Genomic DNA, 16769 nt, shown 5'->3' with positions numbered 1-16769 from the left:
AATCTCTGAGCTGCTCTGTGGGGATTCTTGAATCCTTCCTGTTGAATTCCTGAATCGTTGGTCTCTCTCTAATTAAACAGTTTGGTCTGACCTGCTCTTTATGGAAAGCGTCTTGAGATAACGCTGTTGTGAATTGGCGCTCTATAAATAAAGATTGATTGATTGATTGATAAAAGAAAAACAGTTCCTTCCTTCCTGTGTGATGTATAAACTCTATCCTCACACAGTGATTAAAAATATTACAACGAAGACAGATCCTCAGGAATGAGTTAGTAAGGACTCATGCAGGTATCGAGCAGTAGGTCAATAAATAAATGATCAGTAATGTGTGCTGACCGTCTGTGTGGTTCAAAACGCTGTTAATGACAGCTCCGGAGATCAGGCTGTAATTGTGAAAATCCCGCCCCTGAAGTGTTTCCGGTGTTATTTGTCGGTGAGCTGTTGTTGTTGGGCCGCGAACAGAGTCGGTAACAATCGGTGGATCAAAGCAGAATCCGGTCTCTTCGGTAGAAACGAGCCCTTCCCGCTGTGTCCCCGCGGAGTTTAGGATGGCGGCTGCTTCAGAGGACTGTGGGTGACCGGAGCTAAGCAAGCTAACGTTAGCATCTGTCTGTGGGGCAGTACCGCTGCGTTAGCAAGCTAACGTTAGCATCTGTCTGTGGGGCAGTACCGCTGCGTTAGCAAGCTAACGTTAGCATCTGTCTGTGGGGCAGTACCGCTGCGTTAGCAAGCTAACGTTAGCATCTGTCTGTGGGGCAGTACCGCTGCGTTAGCAAGCTAACGTTAGCATAGCGTAATGTTACGGCTATTATACTAATAGTTATTATAATGACGTTAATTTGCCGTCAGCTCGGCACAGAATCACTCTGTGAGTTTGATCACAGTTAACTGCAGGTGTGATGCAGGAGCACAAACAGTTTAAAGACAGCTTTATTGATTATCAGCAGTCAGCTGATTGATCAGCTGTTAGAGGGTAACCAGATAAAACCAGTGTTACCTTGTGGTCACATGATCACACACACCTGAGGAGCAGACATCAGCATCGATCTTATCTTCTTAATCGATTAGATTAACAGACCAGAACTCAGAGTCCAAAGTGACTTTATTCCAGTTTATAATCTGACCGATTGGTCATTTAGGGGATAAATGACTTCCATGACTAATATTGATTATGTTTCTGACTAATCAATCAGCTGATAGTTGAGACAGGTGAAGGTATGGAGGCTCAACATGTTAGTGATTGATGATCAGAAGGAATCCGACTTATTCATTTGCTTCACGCTTCAGGTTTCAGCAGCCTGGAGCCTCAGAACATGTGACCAGACTGACCGGGAACCAGCCAGTAACCAGCCGGGAACCAGCCAGGAAGTGGTACCAGCGTGTCAGGGTGGCGGGGGTGTCGCCCTGGTGGAGGAGTCTGCTGATGGAGAGCGACTGTCGGATCCCGGTGGCCTGCTGTCGGCCTCGAGTCCTCGTCCTCCACGTGCTGTTCTGGGGCCTCGTGTCCCTCAGGTCAGTCTGTAGTGTAGAGGTTCTACAGGTTCCACCGGTCCTTCAGGGGTTCTGCAGGCTATTTTATAATAGCAGAACCAGGACTGATGGTTGGACTGTGTGTTTCAGGGTGTTTGGAGCGGCTCTACTGAGTGACGTCAAAACTACAGGTGAGACACCTGCCGCAGCAAAGACTGCTGGGAAATAAAAGACCAATCAGAAAGTTTCATATTTAATGTGTCTCAGTGACCTCTGACCCCCTCCCCTCCCCCCCCCAGCGGTGAAGACTGTGGTGGCCCCCTGCTGGCTGCTGGAGGAGTTTGTGGTGACCACGGAGTGCTCTCAGTGTAACGCCTTCCAGACCGTAAGTGTCCAAACCACAAACGTTCCACGACCTTGAATTCCTGGAGAATTCTGAAAACGGCATGTGGTTGTTATGACAACGGCAGCAGTGTGTGCGTGACGGAGCGGTTGTTGTGTTTCAGAGGTCGTGGTCGGCCTGCGGACCGACGGGATACGTGGAGCGAGTCAACTGCACCCGATCTAACCGGGACGAGTACAAGAGGTCAGAACACCACTGGGGCGCCGACGGCCTCTTAGCCGCTCCGCTGTCCCTCCAATGAGCCGAGTAGGAAACGTTCGGTATTTATTCATTCTGTTTATCCCCCCTCCCAGCTGTCGCTCCGCCGTGATGGAGGAACATCTCTTTTGGAAGTTTGAGGCGGCCATGTTGGCTCTGACGGCTCTCTTCGCCATCCTAGTAGTAGTTCGTCAGCGCTCGCTGGACCGCCTCGCCTCTGAGAAGGTTCGCCGCCAGATCGAGTCCATCTAGGAAGGCGGAGACCAGGAACCGGACCTGGACCTGGACCTGTGTGTGGTCCTCGTCCTGCAGTAGTATTTTAAAGTGATCTGGACTGTGAGGATTAAAGGAACCTGCAGAGAACTGGACTGATTGTCTTTATCCTCAACTTTATTTAAAACAGATTAACAAACAAACAGCTGGACCCCCTTCAGGTGATGATGTCATGATCAGAGCCTCCTCCGATTGGTCGGTGTCTGGATGATTTTACCTGTCGGTCAAACGCAGCAGCAGGTGGGTCCTACCTGTTTGAATCATTTTGTTTGTTTCTGAATGAATAAAGAGAAAGTGAAAGGTGTGAAGTCTCGTCAGTCACCTGTCAGGTAGAATGGTCCAATCAGGAGCCGGGGGGGGGTAACCCTCCCGAAAACAAGACGCAACTAATAAAACGAAAGTTAGTTTACATGTGGAGGCTGCATGTGGAATATTTTCACTGGTCGACCTTTAGACCAAAGCGCCACGGACAGGAAGTGACAACACAAAGAAAATTTAATGATTTTAAAGGAACAATTAGCAGAATTATTGTAATACTTTAAAAACAATTAGTCTCATTAAAAACAAGGAAATAAAATGAGTCTCTTGGGCCCTGATTGGCTGGATCAGTCATGCATCCTGTCCGTCATCAGCGAGTCTTCAGAACTCTTAAAAAAAAAGTATCTGCCTTCTGATTGGCTGTGATTCCGCCATCAGTTGATTGGCTCATAGTTGGTCGTCGAGGCCGTCGCCCTCTTACGGATGCAGACACAGACTCCGCCCAGCAGCAGGAGGATCATGGGAGTTCCCAGCCCGACCGCCATCATGCTGAGAACCAAGGGAGAGAAGGCGTCGACAGGAGGAGAGCCGGAGCCGACCAGCAGCGTCCTGCAGGGGGCGCCAAGAGGAAGAGGTCATGTTCCACGCCATCAGTGGAAACTCATTAACATAAACATCATTAACTTCATCTCATTAAAGAGCCACAGACCAGCGGAGGAACTTGGTGCTGTTGTAGAACGGTTCTCCTGCAAGGCCGAAGCTCACATTGAGTCCAAACGTTTTGGGTTCTGTGTAGAATGCTCTGATCAGACCGGACGCCACCGCCACCGCCTCACCGCTCTGAGGCCGCGGGTTGGAGTGTCGGCACGGCGTGGCGTCCTCCAGAGCTGGATCAGAGCGCCGGTACGCCACCGGCTTCCACTGGATGAAACCCGGAACGTCAGAGCTGCTGTTCACCGACGGAACCCAGTGAGTCACCTGAGGAGTCAAAGGTCAGCAGGTTAGCGAGGGTTAAACCGGGTCACATCCACAGACGCCCGTTTCTGATTGGTCACCTGGAATATCGATGGCGTGAACTCGTCGTCAATGGATCGACGAACCTCCACTTTGCTCAGAGGATAAGCCCCGCCCACCGCTTGCACCTCCAATAGGAACCTTGAACGAGTTGCCCGCGGCGACACGCCATCGAGCCACACCTCCAGCTGGGAGGAGTTAGCCGTGTGGAGGAGGCGGGGCCAGGACCGACCGCGTCCCTCCGACTCAAACACAGACAGCTGGAAGGGAAAAAAGGCTGATTAAAGGGCCGGTCCGTAGACGTCTGACACCGATCACAGGTCCTGAACAGCCATCGGTCCCCTGCTGACGGTGTCATCACGGGTTGATGACATCACGATGGGAACAGACAGCCGAGCTGTGGGTCTGACCTGCAGGCACAGCGACCCGTTGGTGAAGGTCGGGGAGGCGCCACAGAGCAGGGCGACGGGCCCGGACAGGTTCAGGCGAGACCAGGTGAAGCTCTGCAGCTCATAGGGCGGGAAGAGGTCAGAGGTCGGCACCGCCGTGTCATTAACGTCGTCGTACTCCAACAACTGAGACAGCAAACAGGAAGTCAGAGCTCGCGTTCTAAAGGGAACGTGTCAGTCAAAGCCATCAGGTGGAACCAACAGGTGGGTTCCACACAAAACACCATCTGTGGTCACCAATATTTCACCGACCGCGGTTTTTTAACAGGAGAACGCTGCTGACATCACAGAGCCGCAGTGACATCAGAGAGCTAGTTACATCTGATGATAGTAGATTTAAGGTGGACAGAGTGAGGATAGTAGATTTAAGGTGGACAGAGTGATGTTAGTAGATTTAAGGTGGACAGAGTGAGGATAGTAGATTTAAGGTGGACAGAGTGAGGATAGTAGATTTAAGGTGGACAGAGTGAGGATAGTAGATTTAAGGTGGACAGAGTGAGGATAGTAGATTTAAGGTGGACAGTGATTTAGTAGATTTAAGATGGACAGTGAGGATAGTAGATTTAAGGTGGACAGAGTGATGTTAGTAGATTTAAGGTGGACAGAGTGAGGATAGTAGATTTAAGGTGGACAGAGTGAGGATAGTAGATTTAAGGTGGACAGAGTGATGTTAGTAGATTTAAGGTGGACAGTGATTTAGTAGATTTAAGGTGGACAGAGTGATGTTAGTAGATTTAAGGTGGACAGAGTGAGGATAGTAGATTTAAGGTGGACAGAGTGAGGATAGTAGATTTAAGGTGGACAGAGTGATGTTAGTAGATTTAAGGTGGACAGTGATTTAGTAGATTTAAGGTGGACAGAGTGAGGATAGTAGATTTAAGGTGGACAGAGTGAGGATAGTAGATTTAAGGTGGACAGAGTGAGGATAGTAGATTTAAGGGGGACAGAGTGAGGATAGTAGATTTAAGGTGGACAGTGAGGATAGTAGATTTAAGGTGGACAGAGTGATGTTAGTAGATTTAAGGTGGACAGAGTGAGGATAGTAGATTTAAGGTGGACAGAGTGATGTTAGTAGATTTAAGGTGGACAGTGATTTAGTAGATTTAAGGTGGACAGAGTGAGGATAGTAGATTTAAGGTGGACAGAGTGATGTTAGTAGATTTAAGGTGGACAGAGTGAGGATAGTAGATTTAAGGTGGACAGAGTGATGTTAGTAGATTTAAGGTGGACAGTGATTTAGTAGATTTAAGATGGACAGTGAGGATAGTAGATTTAAGGTGGACAGAGTGAGGATAGTAGATTTAAGGGGGACAGAGTGAGGATAGTAGATTTAAGGTGGACAGTGAGGATAGTAGATTTAAGGGGGACAGAGTGATGTTAGTAGATTTAAGGTGGACAGTGATTTAGTAGATTTAAGATGGACAGTGAGGATAGTAGATTTAAGGGGGACAGAGTGAGGATAGTAGATTTAAGGGGGACAGAGTGAGGATAGTAGATTTAAGGTGGACAGTGAGGATAGTAGATTTAAGGGGGACAGAGTGAGGATAGTAGATTTAAGGTGGACAGTGATGATAGTAGATTTAAGGGGGACAGAGTGAGGATAGTAGATTTAAGGTGGACAGAGTGAGGATAGTGGATTTAAGGGGGACAGAGTGAGGATAGTGGATTTAAGGATTTAAGGTGGACAGAGTGAGGATAGTAGATTTAAGGTGGACAGAGTGAGGATAGTAGATTTAAGGTGGACAGAGTGAGGATAGTAGATTTAAGGTGGACAGAGTGAGGATAGTAGATTTAAGAGGGACAGACTGAGGATAGTAGATTTAAGGATTTAAGGTGGACAGAGTGATGATAGTAGATTTAAGGGGGACAGAGTGAGGATAGTAGATTTAAGGATTTAAGGTGGACAGAGTGATGATAGATTTAAGGGGGACAGAGTGAGGATAGTAGATTTAAGGTGGACAGAGTGAGGATAGTGGATTTAAGGGGGACAGAGTGAGGATAGTGGATTTAAGGGGGACAGAGTGAGGATAGTAGATTTAAGGGGGACAGAGTGATGATAGTAGATTTAAGGGGGACAGAGTGAGGATAGTAGATTTAAGGGGGACAGAGTGATGATAGTAGATTTAAGGGGGACAGAGTGATTTAAGGTGGATATTGCTGACCCTGGTGAAGACGATGGCGGCACTGTACAGGATACTGCTCTCTGGCTCCACCTTAAGGCTGTTGCTGTGGTTACGTGCCTCAAACTGAGTCCAGTTCACCTGAGAGAGAAACACCAGAGGATTTAATCAGGTGCAATCCTCAGAGCAGGTATCAACCAATCAGAAGCCACATCTCCGAGGTCAGATCAATGAACATGGCTGCTCCTCATTGATGATTGGCTCATTGGTCGACCATCACTTCCTGTTTCAAAACACGTGATAACCAGCGAATGGGAAAGACGAGTAGAAACAATAAATGAATATGCTAAGTTACGATGCTACGCTATGTGCTGCACTCTGGAGGTGAGACAGGGAATAAATGTGGGTTCATTTGTTTCTCAGTTCTCAGTTTTGTGGAAAGTGCTATCAAAATAAATCTAACAATAATAATAAAACAGCTGGCTCGCCCCTTAGCGAACACCAAGGTCAGTTAGACATAAATGTATCAAGGCTAACGCTCGGTTTAAATTAGTTCTGAGAGAGAACTGGTGGAACCGAATGAGATTAAAACAGTCAAATACAAAGGGGAGACGCGGCGGCGAGGAGGGAGACAGACTGAGATTAATCTGAATAGCATGGTTCTACTGGTGCTATTTGTTCTACGTTAGGTTCCACTATGCCTCCTGGGCGTCTCCCTTTGGAGGTTCACCGGGGCAGACCCAGAACTCTCTGGAGGAATTCCTCATGGCCTCGGGTTCCCCCAGGAGCTGCTAAGGAGAAGAACGTCTGGAGCGTCCTGATCAGCCTGCTGACATGGCGACCTGACCCCAGATAAGAGGAAGAAAACGGATGGATGAGTTCTACGTAAGGTTCCACTAGGCTCTACATTTGTTGTCCGTGTCTCCAGACAGACGGTAGTCAGATTATTAGGAACCCAACAGCAAGACGTTTTGCTGCTGGGATGAAGGCCGTTCCCCCTCAGCGATCACATGACTGTTTGATTGCAGCTTGTTCTTCTCGTTTATCTGTTGTCATGACGACTGAGCAATTTAACGCATTAACAAGCTTCATGAACAAGGTCAGGTGATCTGTTAGCATCGTTAGCTTCATGCGGCGCTGAATCGACCTGGATTGTAGAGGAAGTGATGTCGGTGTGGACGAGCAGCAGCGTCGGCGCCCCCTGACTGCAGAACAGGAAGTGAAGTGTGTCATTGTTTCCCACGGCTCTCACATGAAGTAGGTCGCCACCAGGAGGCGGCGACGGCGAGCCAGGGTTCAACTCTACCGACAACTGCGGAAGAGAAGAAGAAACAGACCATCAGTCACCTGGGATCAAACACTGATGGACATACTGACGGATTGATTGGCAGCTCGTTTTGCAGAAGAAGAAACTGATCACCAATCATCTTTGAACTTCTGTTTGTCTTGATGATCAATAAAGTTTATAACAATTCCTCATTTTAATCAGTTGATTGTTTTCAAATAGAAACCTCATTTATTTGTAATCAATCATCTAATCAGTCCAGTGAACTATTGATCAGCTGCTGATTGGGTCAAACATGACGTGACAGAAAAGCAGAAACTTCAAATTAAAGTTACCAGAGGAGGAAAGTATCCGAGTACTTTTACCACAGTCAAAGTATTAGTACTACTGAATTAGTGCCAATACTGCAGTAAAGGTACTGCAGCCTAGTATGACCACTACTTTTACTGCAGTAACGGACATGAAACCTTAAACCACCAAAGTTTAGTTTAGAGTAAAATGAAATCGGAATTTTTTCGAAACATCTTCCTGTTCCGTTTGTTTCATAATAAAATAGAAATCAAAGTTTAAATCACGAAGCAGCGAAAACATTTCGAAGACTTTCTGTCGGAGCTGCAAACCGGAAGTGAACTGTTAAACTGTTTCCGCCGTGACTTTAATCACAATAGATCGATCACCGCTCAGATCCACCATAATTAGTCGGGTGTAATACCCGGATGTCTTCCTCACCGTCCGCTCCGTCGCGTCTGCTCCGCGGATCAAACCGGAGACACTCAGGAGAAGAACCAGAGAACAAACGCGGCCGCTCCGCTCCTTCCCCGCTGCCGCCATCTTTGTTGTGACTGAGCAGGTCACATGACCCGTTCCTTCATATGTCAGCTGACCGCCCTCGGACCCCGCCCCGCTACGTCACGGCTCTCTAAATAACTTTATCAACAGCCGCAGTCAGACACGTTTTTCCTCTAAAATGAGACTTGGAGCTGAATCTGATTATTTCATTATTTTTATTCAGTTCAGAGCGGTTTGTTCAAGATTCATCAGAAATGTGAACAGGGTCCTTTTATCAGCGATTCATTTGATCCAAAACATTCATGTGTTCACATGTTGAAGAAGTTAGCAGATTTAATGGTCTGAAATCCAAACTTCCTGATTTCCACGATCATTTCCTCACGTCTGACTTGAACGCTTCATCTTTAGTGGGAATTCATCACGTGGCCATTTAGTCCAGAAGTGACAGAGTCATCTTCAAATAATTCTGTTGATCTTAAAAGGTTAAAGAGTCGGACCGAGTTCAGATGAAACCAGAACTGGGTCGACATCATGGATCATGTGATCAGCAACAAACACACATTTACAACAGAAGTTTAAAGAAACACTCGACCAAACTTATGAGAAGGTTTTGTGTTGATGAGCCTCTCCTGCCCCCCCCCACCCCCCGATCTGCCCCCCCAGTCCTTTACAGGAGGAAACCAGAGACCACAACCAGGTTCTAACTTCATGACTTTAATGACAGTTTCAGTGAGTCGTGTGGCGCACACACACACACACACACACACACACACACACACACAGACACAGACACACACAGACACACACACACACACACACACACACACACACACAGTGACTCTGACATGGATGTGGACCGACGTGGACCTACTCGGCTCCATGTCCTCCTGTCTGATCATCTTTGTCTTTCTTCTTGTGACCAGAGACGATGTCATCAATACGCAGCAACAAGATGGCCGTCTGATAGAGAGACAGACAGAGAGAGAGAGACAGAGAGGGGAGTAACAGGGAGCATTAAGTGATCAGGATCAATAGTGATCAATAACCAATAGTGATCGATCCGTGTGGGTTCTGACCTCCACGGCCGTCTTGTAGGTCTGAGCCTTGACAGCCAGCGGCTCCCAGATACCCAGAAGCTTCATGTCAGACAGACAGCCGGTCTCACCGTCCACCCCCCAGCACAGCCCGCCCTCCTGGGTGTGTTTGGCCTGACACACACACACACGATCAATAACTCATCAATACTGGAAACAACGTTCGGCATCAAGGTTGTCATAAATAAAGTTCCTGTCAGTGTGAATAAAGTTTCCCACCCTCAGTGAGGTCAGCACCCTGATGGTGGAGGCTCCACAGTTCTGGATCAGCGTGCGGGGGATCACCTCCAGGGCCTGGGCCACGGCACGGTACGGCCACTGCTCGATGCCCGTCAGGGCGCGTGAACGCTCCACCAGACGCTTCGACACCGCCATCTCCACGGCGCCGCCGCCCAGCAGCAGCAGGGGGTCCAGCAGCACGTTACGGCACACCTGCATGGCGTCCTGCAGGTTCCTCTCCACCTCCTGTAGGTCACACACAGCGTCAGACACAGAGGGCCGTGAACGCCTCACGTGGCTCCCTGTCAGGTGAATGTGGTGTGTTTAAGGGTCGGTCAGCGTCATCGACTAAAGCAGTTCACAGTAAACTGGACTGATGTGAACGAGGAGACGGGTTCAATGTGAACTGGTCCAAGAGGAGCTGGTGAAGACTGACGGAACGCTGACTGATGGACGGACCGCTGACTGACTGACAGAATGCTGACTGATGGACGGACCGCTGACTGACTGACAGAATGCTGACTGACTGACTGACTGACGGAACGCTGACTGACGGAACGCTGCGTCTGTCCAAAGAGTGCAGGAGGAGGATGTGAGTAAATGAAGCGTGTTCTCACGGCGAGGATCTCCTTGCTGGCGCCCCTCAGCAGGATGGTGCAGGCTTTGGGGTCTTTACACTCGGTGACGAAGGTGAAATACTCATCGCCGATCTTCTTCACCTCAAACAGCCCCGCCCCCAGACCAACGTCTTCCTCACGCAGCTCGTCAGTCCGGCTGGCGATACGAGCCCCGCATGCCCTGACACAGAGAGAGAGAGAGAGAGTTAGGAGTGTGAACCTCGCACGCCCCGTGTCTGCTGCAGGAGAAACACATGACCTGGTTACCTGGCGATGCGGTTGTTGTCAGTCTTCCTCACGCGGCGGATGGCAGTGATGTTTGCCTTCATCAGGTAGTGCTGAGCCAGATCTGACAGACAGGAAGCACACAGGGAGGGATGACATCATCATGATGTCATAACGACATAAGCAGGCGTCTTCCTTTTCTAATGGTTCGGAACTGGAACTGATATTATTTCCTCTGGGTAAAATTACCAGGAAACACCCAACACGGACCCTTTAAGGAAACAGTCTGAGATCATGTTTGTTAAGAATTTGCGCTGTATAAATAAAGGTTCATTGATACCCGAGCCTGACACAAGTGTGATCCAGGTGTGTGTGTACCTGAGATGCCTTTCTCAGTGAAGACCAGGTCTGGTTTGAGGCGGATGATGTCCTCACAGATCTGCTGGATGTACTCTTCCTCCATCTGCAGGATCCTTGCAAAGTCTTCCTCCTTGCTGATCTCTATGTCCGTCTACACACACACACACACACACACACACACACCACACACACACACACTTTGACTGGGTGCTGACTGGATATTTAAGGTGTTTGACTGTGAAGTCAGACAGACTCAAGATGATGAACATCATCATGCTGGCCAGCTGTGTATGACCTCCTGAACGCCCTGCTCTACCTCTGAGATGTGTGTGTGCGTGGTCAGGTGTGTATTACCTGGCTCTCGCCCTTCTTGTACTCCAGAGAACAGTCCAGCAGGACGATGCGTGGCCCTTTGATCAGGCGTCTCATCCTCGGGTGCGTCACATCCTTGTTGATCATGACGCCTTTCAGGACGCACGAGTCCTCGATGATCCCGCCTGGAACCTAAACACAGCACGGCGTGGTTACAGGAAGTGAGGCTCCATGGGGGCCGGGCCGCCAATGATGTCAGAAAGGAAGGGACAGTACCTTCTCCACTTTAGCATACTTCTTGATGTCGATCTCTTTGCGGCCGTTGTCGTCCAGCTCCACGGTGCGGACAGCGTCCAGCGCGATGCTGCAAGCCAGCTCAGACCAGCGGCTCAGAGCCTTGGTGTTGATGGCTGAGTGGACGATCTTCAGCATCATGGACCGGTCCGCCGTGTCCACAGGGGTGCTGGGGACGACACAGTGTTAGCATTAGCATTCCCACGTTAACACCAACAGCGACGTCCTGCTGCCCTTTCACAATAAAATCCTGTGTGAGCACCTGATCTCCTTGAGCGTCTCCAGCATGTCCTCCAGAGCCTGTCGGTAGGCGCTGATGATCACCGTCGGGTGCATCTGCTGCTCCAGGAACTGCTCTGCCACGGCCAGCATCTCTCCCGCTACACACACACACACACACAGTCAGCTAAACTGAATGTTCAACAAACTGATCGAGGTTTCGCTGACAACCAAATAACCAATTTGGAGCTGAAAGCTGATGAGGATTCACCTGATAGGAAAACATCGATAACGAATCAATAACGTAGTATGAATTACGTATCAATAACTTATGGATAACGTGTTGGTCCCATGTGGTCTCACCAAGTATGATGACCGACGTGGTCCCGTCTCCCACCTCCTCGTCCTGCGTACGGCTGATCTCGATCATGGACTTGGCGGCGGGATGCTGAACCTGGATCTGTTGTCAGGGAGACGCAGGTGGTCAGTGACACCGATTAACCCAATGAGGTCCAGGTGAGTAAAAACATAACTGTCTCACCTCTCTGAGGATGGCGTTCCCATCGTTGGTCATCACGATTCCCCCCATGGGGTCCAGCAACATCTACACACACACATAGATTAGTTAACTAACCCACCGTGGTAATCTGTGGTTTAGGTTCCTTTTGGTTTAACCAAAGAGACACCAAACTCTCACCTTCATCATGGCCCGCGGGCCGAGGCAAGTCCGGATCACATCCGCTATGGTCTGAAACACACACACACACACAATGGTTTGATTGGCGGCTCCAGGTTCATCCTGATCAAACCTGATTCACAGCTGGAACAGTCATGAAATCTGGGCACTGGTAACCATGGTAACCAGTGGTGATACCCAGCACCATGGTTACCCATCAACCTAATTGGGGCCCCACCCAGAACATTCTCCTGTAGAGCACACACTGACCTTAGCGGCGTTGATATTTCCGGTCTGGACTTTGCGTCCCGACTCTCTCTTAATGTTCTGGTCTGCAGAGACATGAAGACAGGAAGTGAAGCTCAGGACGGACACACACACACACACACACACACTCCTCCTCACCTGCTGATGAAATAATGAAGTCAACAGAGCTGCTCGCAGACGTACCAGAATTTAGTTAAACTTACTGACCTCTGCAGACTTTGATTAATTAGGAAAAAAACGGAATGATAAAACCGCCCTCAGTCCTGTGGACATCATGTCAGGATGTCCACCAACACCAGAGACAGTTAACACCACACACAGAAACCACTAACTCTCCAATACCTCACCATGACAGGAAATCAGTGTGTGAAGGTGTGGCTGCCTCATTACACTATTAGCTCACAGTGCTAATGTTAGCTCACAGTGCTAATGTTAGCTCACAGTGCTACTGTAGCAGCTCAAACACAGATGGAGATTCCGCTCTGCTGTAGGTATTGCCCTCATAAACAGCCTCACGTGTAGCCTGTGTTAAACTGGACATGAACACATTATAACCGGGTGTCTGTAGTCCAGCTAACCGCTAACTGACGCTTCAGCTTTAAATACACACTGATGAGCGGGCAGGCCTGAAGCTAGCTACATGTTCATGCTGAGTAATGAGGATAAAGCAGCTTAGCTTAGCATCTGGCCACGCTCTCCGTTGCCTCTGAACACAGGAGCTAACGGCGCTAACCCCGGCAGGACGTAGCCGTTAGCTCGTTGTCTATGAGCCCCGATGCTAACAGTTAGCCTGGTTAGCACCCCGGCAGCACATGCTCCGCCGCCCGCTCTCCGCTCTCCGCTTTGTGTCGCAGCCGGGCCACGCCGACGGTATGCGGCCACAGAACGGAGACGGTACCGGCCCCCGAGACAGACGGACGCTTTTGGGTGTTTTCCTGATACTCACTGAGCACTAAAACCTGCTGGCCGAACATCTTGACAGCGCGAGCCGGACAGAAGCTTCTGAGAGGCACGAGGACAGGGAGGGCTCATCAGAAGGGGCGGGAAAACAACCGCAGGCCCAACCAATCAGTGGAGAGCTTCGCTGTGATGGACAGACGCTTCCACCAATTAAATCAAAGAAGCGAAAGACTTACAGCGATCAGAGGAAACGACCTCATTCAGATCTTTCTTGATTTTAATACTGTTGTATTTTTAGTTAGAACCTGACTTATTATTATTTTCAATTAGATTAAAAACACCGATATTAACTGGATCTATTTGTCTGTGAAGATTAAGAGTACATAACAATATATCTATACTCAGTCAGTCAGTGTTTCTCTCTCCAGCTCCTGGTCAGAACTGTTCTCTCAGACTGTTTCCAGAAAGAGCAGCTCAGAACAAACTCTTTCATTCAGAGACCAAAGATTCAGGAATTCAACAGGAAGGATTCAAGAATCCCCACAGAGCAGCTCAGAGATTAGATTAGGACCCAGTGGTCTCTATGTGTGGTGTTTGGGTGAACCGTCTCTGGTGTTGGTGGACATCCTGACATGATGTCCACAGGACTGAGGACGGTTTTATCATTCCGTTTTTTTCCTAATTAATCAAAGTCTGCAGAGGTCAGTAAGTTTAACTAACATCCAGAGTTACGACAGTCAGACTGTCTGTGAGCAGCTCCTCTTCCTCTTCATCAGCAGGTGAAGAGGAGCCCGGTGAGCAGAACATCTGGGTGTGATGTGTCTGATGTGCAGTGAGAGGCAGCTCCACCTGCAGCCCGTTTGCCTTCAGGGAGAACCCTCAGTGTCCTGATTGGTGTTCCTGGCCAGGCTACTGAATAGGACAAGCTATCAGGCCTCAGCCCCTCACAAACTGTGGTAGCCACTGAGCCCCCCCCACAGCTGATATCAGGCAGTGTGCATGTATACGGCCTGGTCACATGAACATGGCCACTTTCTGGTTGCCATATGGAGGCTGGACAGTTGGAGGAAGGGTCACTCCCTGGCTAACTGCCAGCTGAAGGTGTAGAGGCTCTGCCCCCCCCCCACCTCCTAGTTCCTCGGTGGTACCTGCAGCTGGTCATATTTGCAGGACAGCAAACATAAATGGAAATGCTGCTACGGTCAGTGAACACGTTGTACTTGTACTTGGTAACAACGGGCCTTATCGAAGCAGAACATCAAACTAGAAGTACAAGCAACACATGGAGCTGCAGCAGACAGACTACTGATGTGTTCAGCATCACATCAGTCGTTACCTAGTGGTGGTTATGCATTACTAAAATAAAAGTTTTATAGTTACACAGTAGCTGCAGCAGAACTATTAGGCAACTTTGCTTTATTTCAACTGAGCTGGTCTCCAGCTGTACAGATGAAAAGTCAAACAGCATTTTTTAATGTTAGAAAAGACGACATACCTCTACACTGGGACCTCTCTCCGCTTTCTGAAAGCCACACCTGAGGGCTTGGACGGCCTTTTCATGATCAATCAATCAATCAATCTTTATTTATAGAGCGCCAATTCATAACAGCGTTATCTCAAGATGCTTTCCATAAAGAGCAGGTCTGTCAGTAGGAACCGCTACCTGAGGTCCCACCCCCTCTTCCACAGTGCAGGGTACAGGACAGGTTCAGGGCCACGTCAATCAAAGACTGAGAAACAACAGGGGGGGTTGTTGTTGTTCATTTAGTCTGCATTTGTTCACTTTTTATTTTCAAGACAGAGCACAAAGACAGGCAAACTATTACTATTATTTATTTCTCTTTATTTTTTTGAGGACTTGCAGCAGTGCCTATAGGTGCTCTCCCAGTGTGAATGAGGACTTATTGATCTGCAGTGTGCTGATGTATTGAGGGGATCACGTTGTCTCTTTACTTTTTTAGGCAACACTGCTGCTTAATGAAATCCTTTCAGCGTGCCTTCCCCTGTGAGGATGAACCATCACACAGATATTTCCAGCAATTAGACAGAACCTTTCCTTCCACTATCATCGATCGCTCTTTAAAGGTGCAGGAAGAACCAGTCCAGCTGTTTCCCCGTTTTCTGTCGTTATGCTATGCTAAGCTAAGCACCTGTTACCACCTGGCTCAGGGGTGACAGCAAGAAGGGACGCAACACACAGCTAGGGCTGTAACAGAATCTGATTTATTGAACATAAAGGGTCCCACATAATGATACCAAGATGGAGCGTGGAAGATGGAGGGGAATCACTTGTCAGCAGTGTGTGGATGTCAGATATCTGCAGCAAACCAAACAAAGAGGACAGGCAGCGCTTAGCTCAGAGAAGGAAGGCCACACCCTCTCCCAGCCGCTCCCCCAGAGAGACGAGCCACAAACAGGGGCAGCGGGAGTCGTCATAGCTTCATATTGACCCTACAGATGGGAGAGTGAATAGTCCACGACTCTAATGTCTAAATGTGCCTGATCCAATCAAGCTAGGACCAAAAGACAGAGGGCAAACACATCACTCAGGTTTGAACAGATGGTGAGAGGTTCATGATTCTACATGAATCACACCTGAGATCAACTCTGCGCTTTTGTCCTCAGAGCGGCCTTCCTTCTGTTTCACAGGTCTGGAAGTTTATTGTTTCAGCTGTCAATTTAGTGGTGTGGTACAGGTACTGGTACTGGTACAGGTACAGGTACTGGTACTGGTACTGGTACTGGTACAGGTACTGGTACTGGTACTGGTACAGTAAAAGACATAAAAGACACAATCAGACATTATGTCCAATTGCAGACACAGCTCGTTGATCACTTACAGTGTAGAGCCAACAGAAACTCTCTGCATGCACTGCACACATTCATCACCTGCTTCACCACCAGGAGGCGCTGTACACACTGAAGCATGCAGCTCAAAATTATCCACTAAAAATTACTAAATGGCTAAAATTAACTAGAAACTTTCAAAAGGGAGGAAAGACGAGAAAAAGGGAGCTCGCCTTCAGATGCTGTGCTGTAACAACCACACCCCCTTCATTTGATGCCCCCCCAAAATTAATAAAAATAAAATAACAAATAAACAAAAACAAATGACTTCACTGAATGGCAGGTAGCCCGGTGATGTCACCAATGACATCACAAGTGTTTGTGGTAACGGGGTCTCTGATTGGACGCAGCATCTGGCGGTCTGACCATCACGTCCTGCCTCAGGTCTGGGTCCAGGTCCGTAAGCAGGATCAGGACTCTGCAACCCCCCAGTCACGACCATTGTCATGGAGACAGGCTGGCCAGACCTGATTGGCTGAA

At 48.7% G+C, this 16769-nt stretch overlaps 3 protein-coding genes across 4 annotated transcripts; 1 reads left to right on the top strand and 2 right to left on the bottom strand.

Annotated features, from left to right (window-relative positions):
- The first annotated feature begins 435 nt into the window (after positions 1–435).
- Positions 436–2648, top strand: jtb (jumping translocation breakpoint). 2 transcript variants are annotated; one of them, XM_070845903.1, is made up of 6 exons: positions 436–570; positions 1288–1512; positions 1621–1661; positions 1770–1855; positions 1977–2056; positions 2167–2648. In XM_070845903.1, exons 2-6 carry the CDS (start codon positions 1424–1426, stop codon positions 2321–2323), a joined length of 453 nt encoding a protein of 150 aa, XP_070702004.1. In that variant the 5' UTR covers positions 436–570; positions 1288–1423; the 3' UTR covers positions 2324–2648. The 2 variants fall into 2 exon arrangements, with proteins under 2 accessions (XP_070702004.1, XP_070702005.1); XM_070845904.1 differs by having other exon boundaries at positions 436–598.
- On the bottom strand, positions 2444–8633 carry glmp (glycosylated lysosomal membrane protein). Its single transcript, XM_070846771.1, has 8 exons — positions 8572–8633; positions 8200–8374; positions 7333–7497; positions 6228–6326; positions 4027–4191; positions 3658–3876; positions 3312–3580; positions 2444–3211 (listed from the first exon to the last, which is right to left on the bottom strand). The coding sequence occupies exons 1-8, from the start codon at positions 8631–8633 to the stop codon at positions 3037–3039; spliced, it is 1329 nt and encodes a 442-aa protein (XP_070702872.1). The 3' UTR covers positions 2444–3036.
- A 324-nt stretch (positions 8634–8957) lies between these two features.
- On the bottom strand, positions 8958–13570 carry cct3 (chaperonin containing TCP1, subunit 3 (gamma)). Its single transcript, XM_070845887.1, has 14 exons — positions 13489–13570; positions 12546–12607; positions 12297–12347; positions 12141–12203; positions 11963–12059; positions 11643–11760; positions 11363–11549; positions 11129–11278; positions 10793–10925; positions 10457–10538; positions 10190–10370; positions 9573–9818; positions 9336–9467; positions 8958–9219 (listed from the first exon to the last, which is right to left on the bottom strand). The coding sequence occupies exons 1-14, from the start codon at positions 13514–13516 to the stop codon at positions 9127–9129; spliced, it is 1623 nt and encodes a 540-aa protein (XP_070701988.1). The 5' UTR covers positions 13517–13570; the 3' UTR covers positions 8958–9126.
- Between the last annotated feature and the right edge of the window lie 3199 nt (positions 13571–16769).

Source organism: Pempheris klunzingeri, chromosome 16 (assembly GCF_042242105.1).
Source record: "Pempheris klunzingeri isolate RE-2024b chromosome 16, fPemKlu1.hap1, whole genome shotgun sequence".
Classification (NCBI taxonomy): domain Eukaryota; kingdom Metazoa; phylum Chordata; class Actinopteri; order Acropomatiformes; family Pempheridae; genus Pempheris; species Pempheris klunzingeri.
Note: the sequence above shows the minus strand (reverse complement) of the source record. Positions and strands in the feature narration are given on the sequence as shown.

Bases quoted from the DNA above. Each gene is read 5' to 3' on its own strand.
- jtb (XM_070845903.1), top strand. From the start codon at position 1,424: ATGGAGAGCGACTGTCGGATCCCGGTGGCCTGCTGTCGGCCTCGAGTC. The intron at 1,662-1,769 runs GTGAGACACCTG...TCCCCCCCCCAG, and splicing joins GAGTGACGTCAAAACTACAG to CGGTGAAGACTGTGGTGGCC. The intron at 1,856-1,976 runs GTAAGTGTCCAA...GTTGTGTTTCAG, and splicing joins AGTGTAACGCCTTCCAGACC to AGGTCGTGGTCGGCCTGCGG.
- glmp (XM_070846771.1), bottom strand. From the start codon at position 8,633: ATGATCGTGGAAATCAGGAAGTTTGGATTTCAGACCATTAAATCTGCT. The intron at 4,192-6,227 runs GTCAGCAATATC...TTGCTGTCTCAG, and splicing joins CCGCCATCGTCTTCACCAGG to TTGTTGGAGTACGACGACGT. The intron at 3,581-3,657 runs GTGACCAATCAG...TTGACTCCTCAG, and splicing joins TCACGCCATCGATATTCCAG to GTGACTCACTGGGTTCCGTC.
- cct3 (XM_070845887.1), bottom strand. From the start codon at position 13,516: ATGTTCGGCCAGCAGGTTTTAGTGCTCA. The intron at 12,060-12,140 runs GTGAGACAGTTA...CCCTGACAACAG, and splicing joins GGAACGCCATCCTCAGAGAG to ATCCAGGTTCAGCATCCCGC. The intron at 10,539-10,792 runs GTACACACACAC...CCTGTCTGTCAG, and splicing joins CACTGAGAAAGGCATCTCAG to ATCTGGCTCAGCACTACCTG.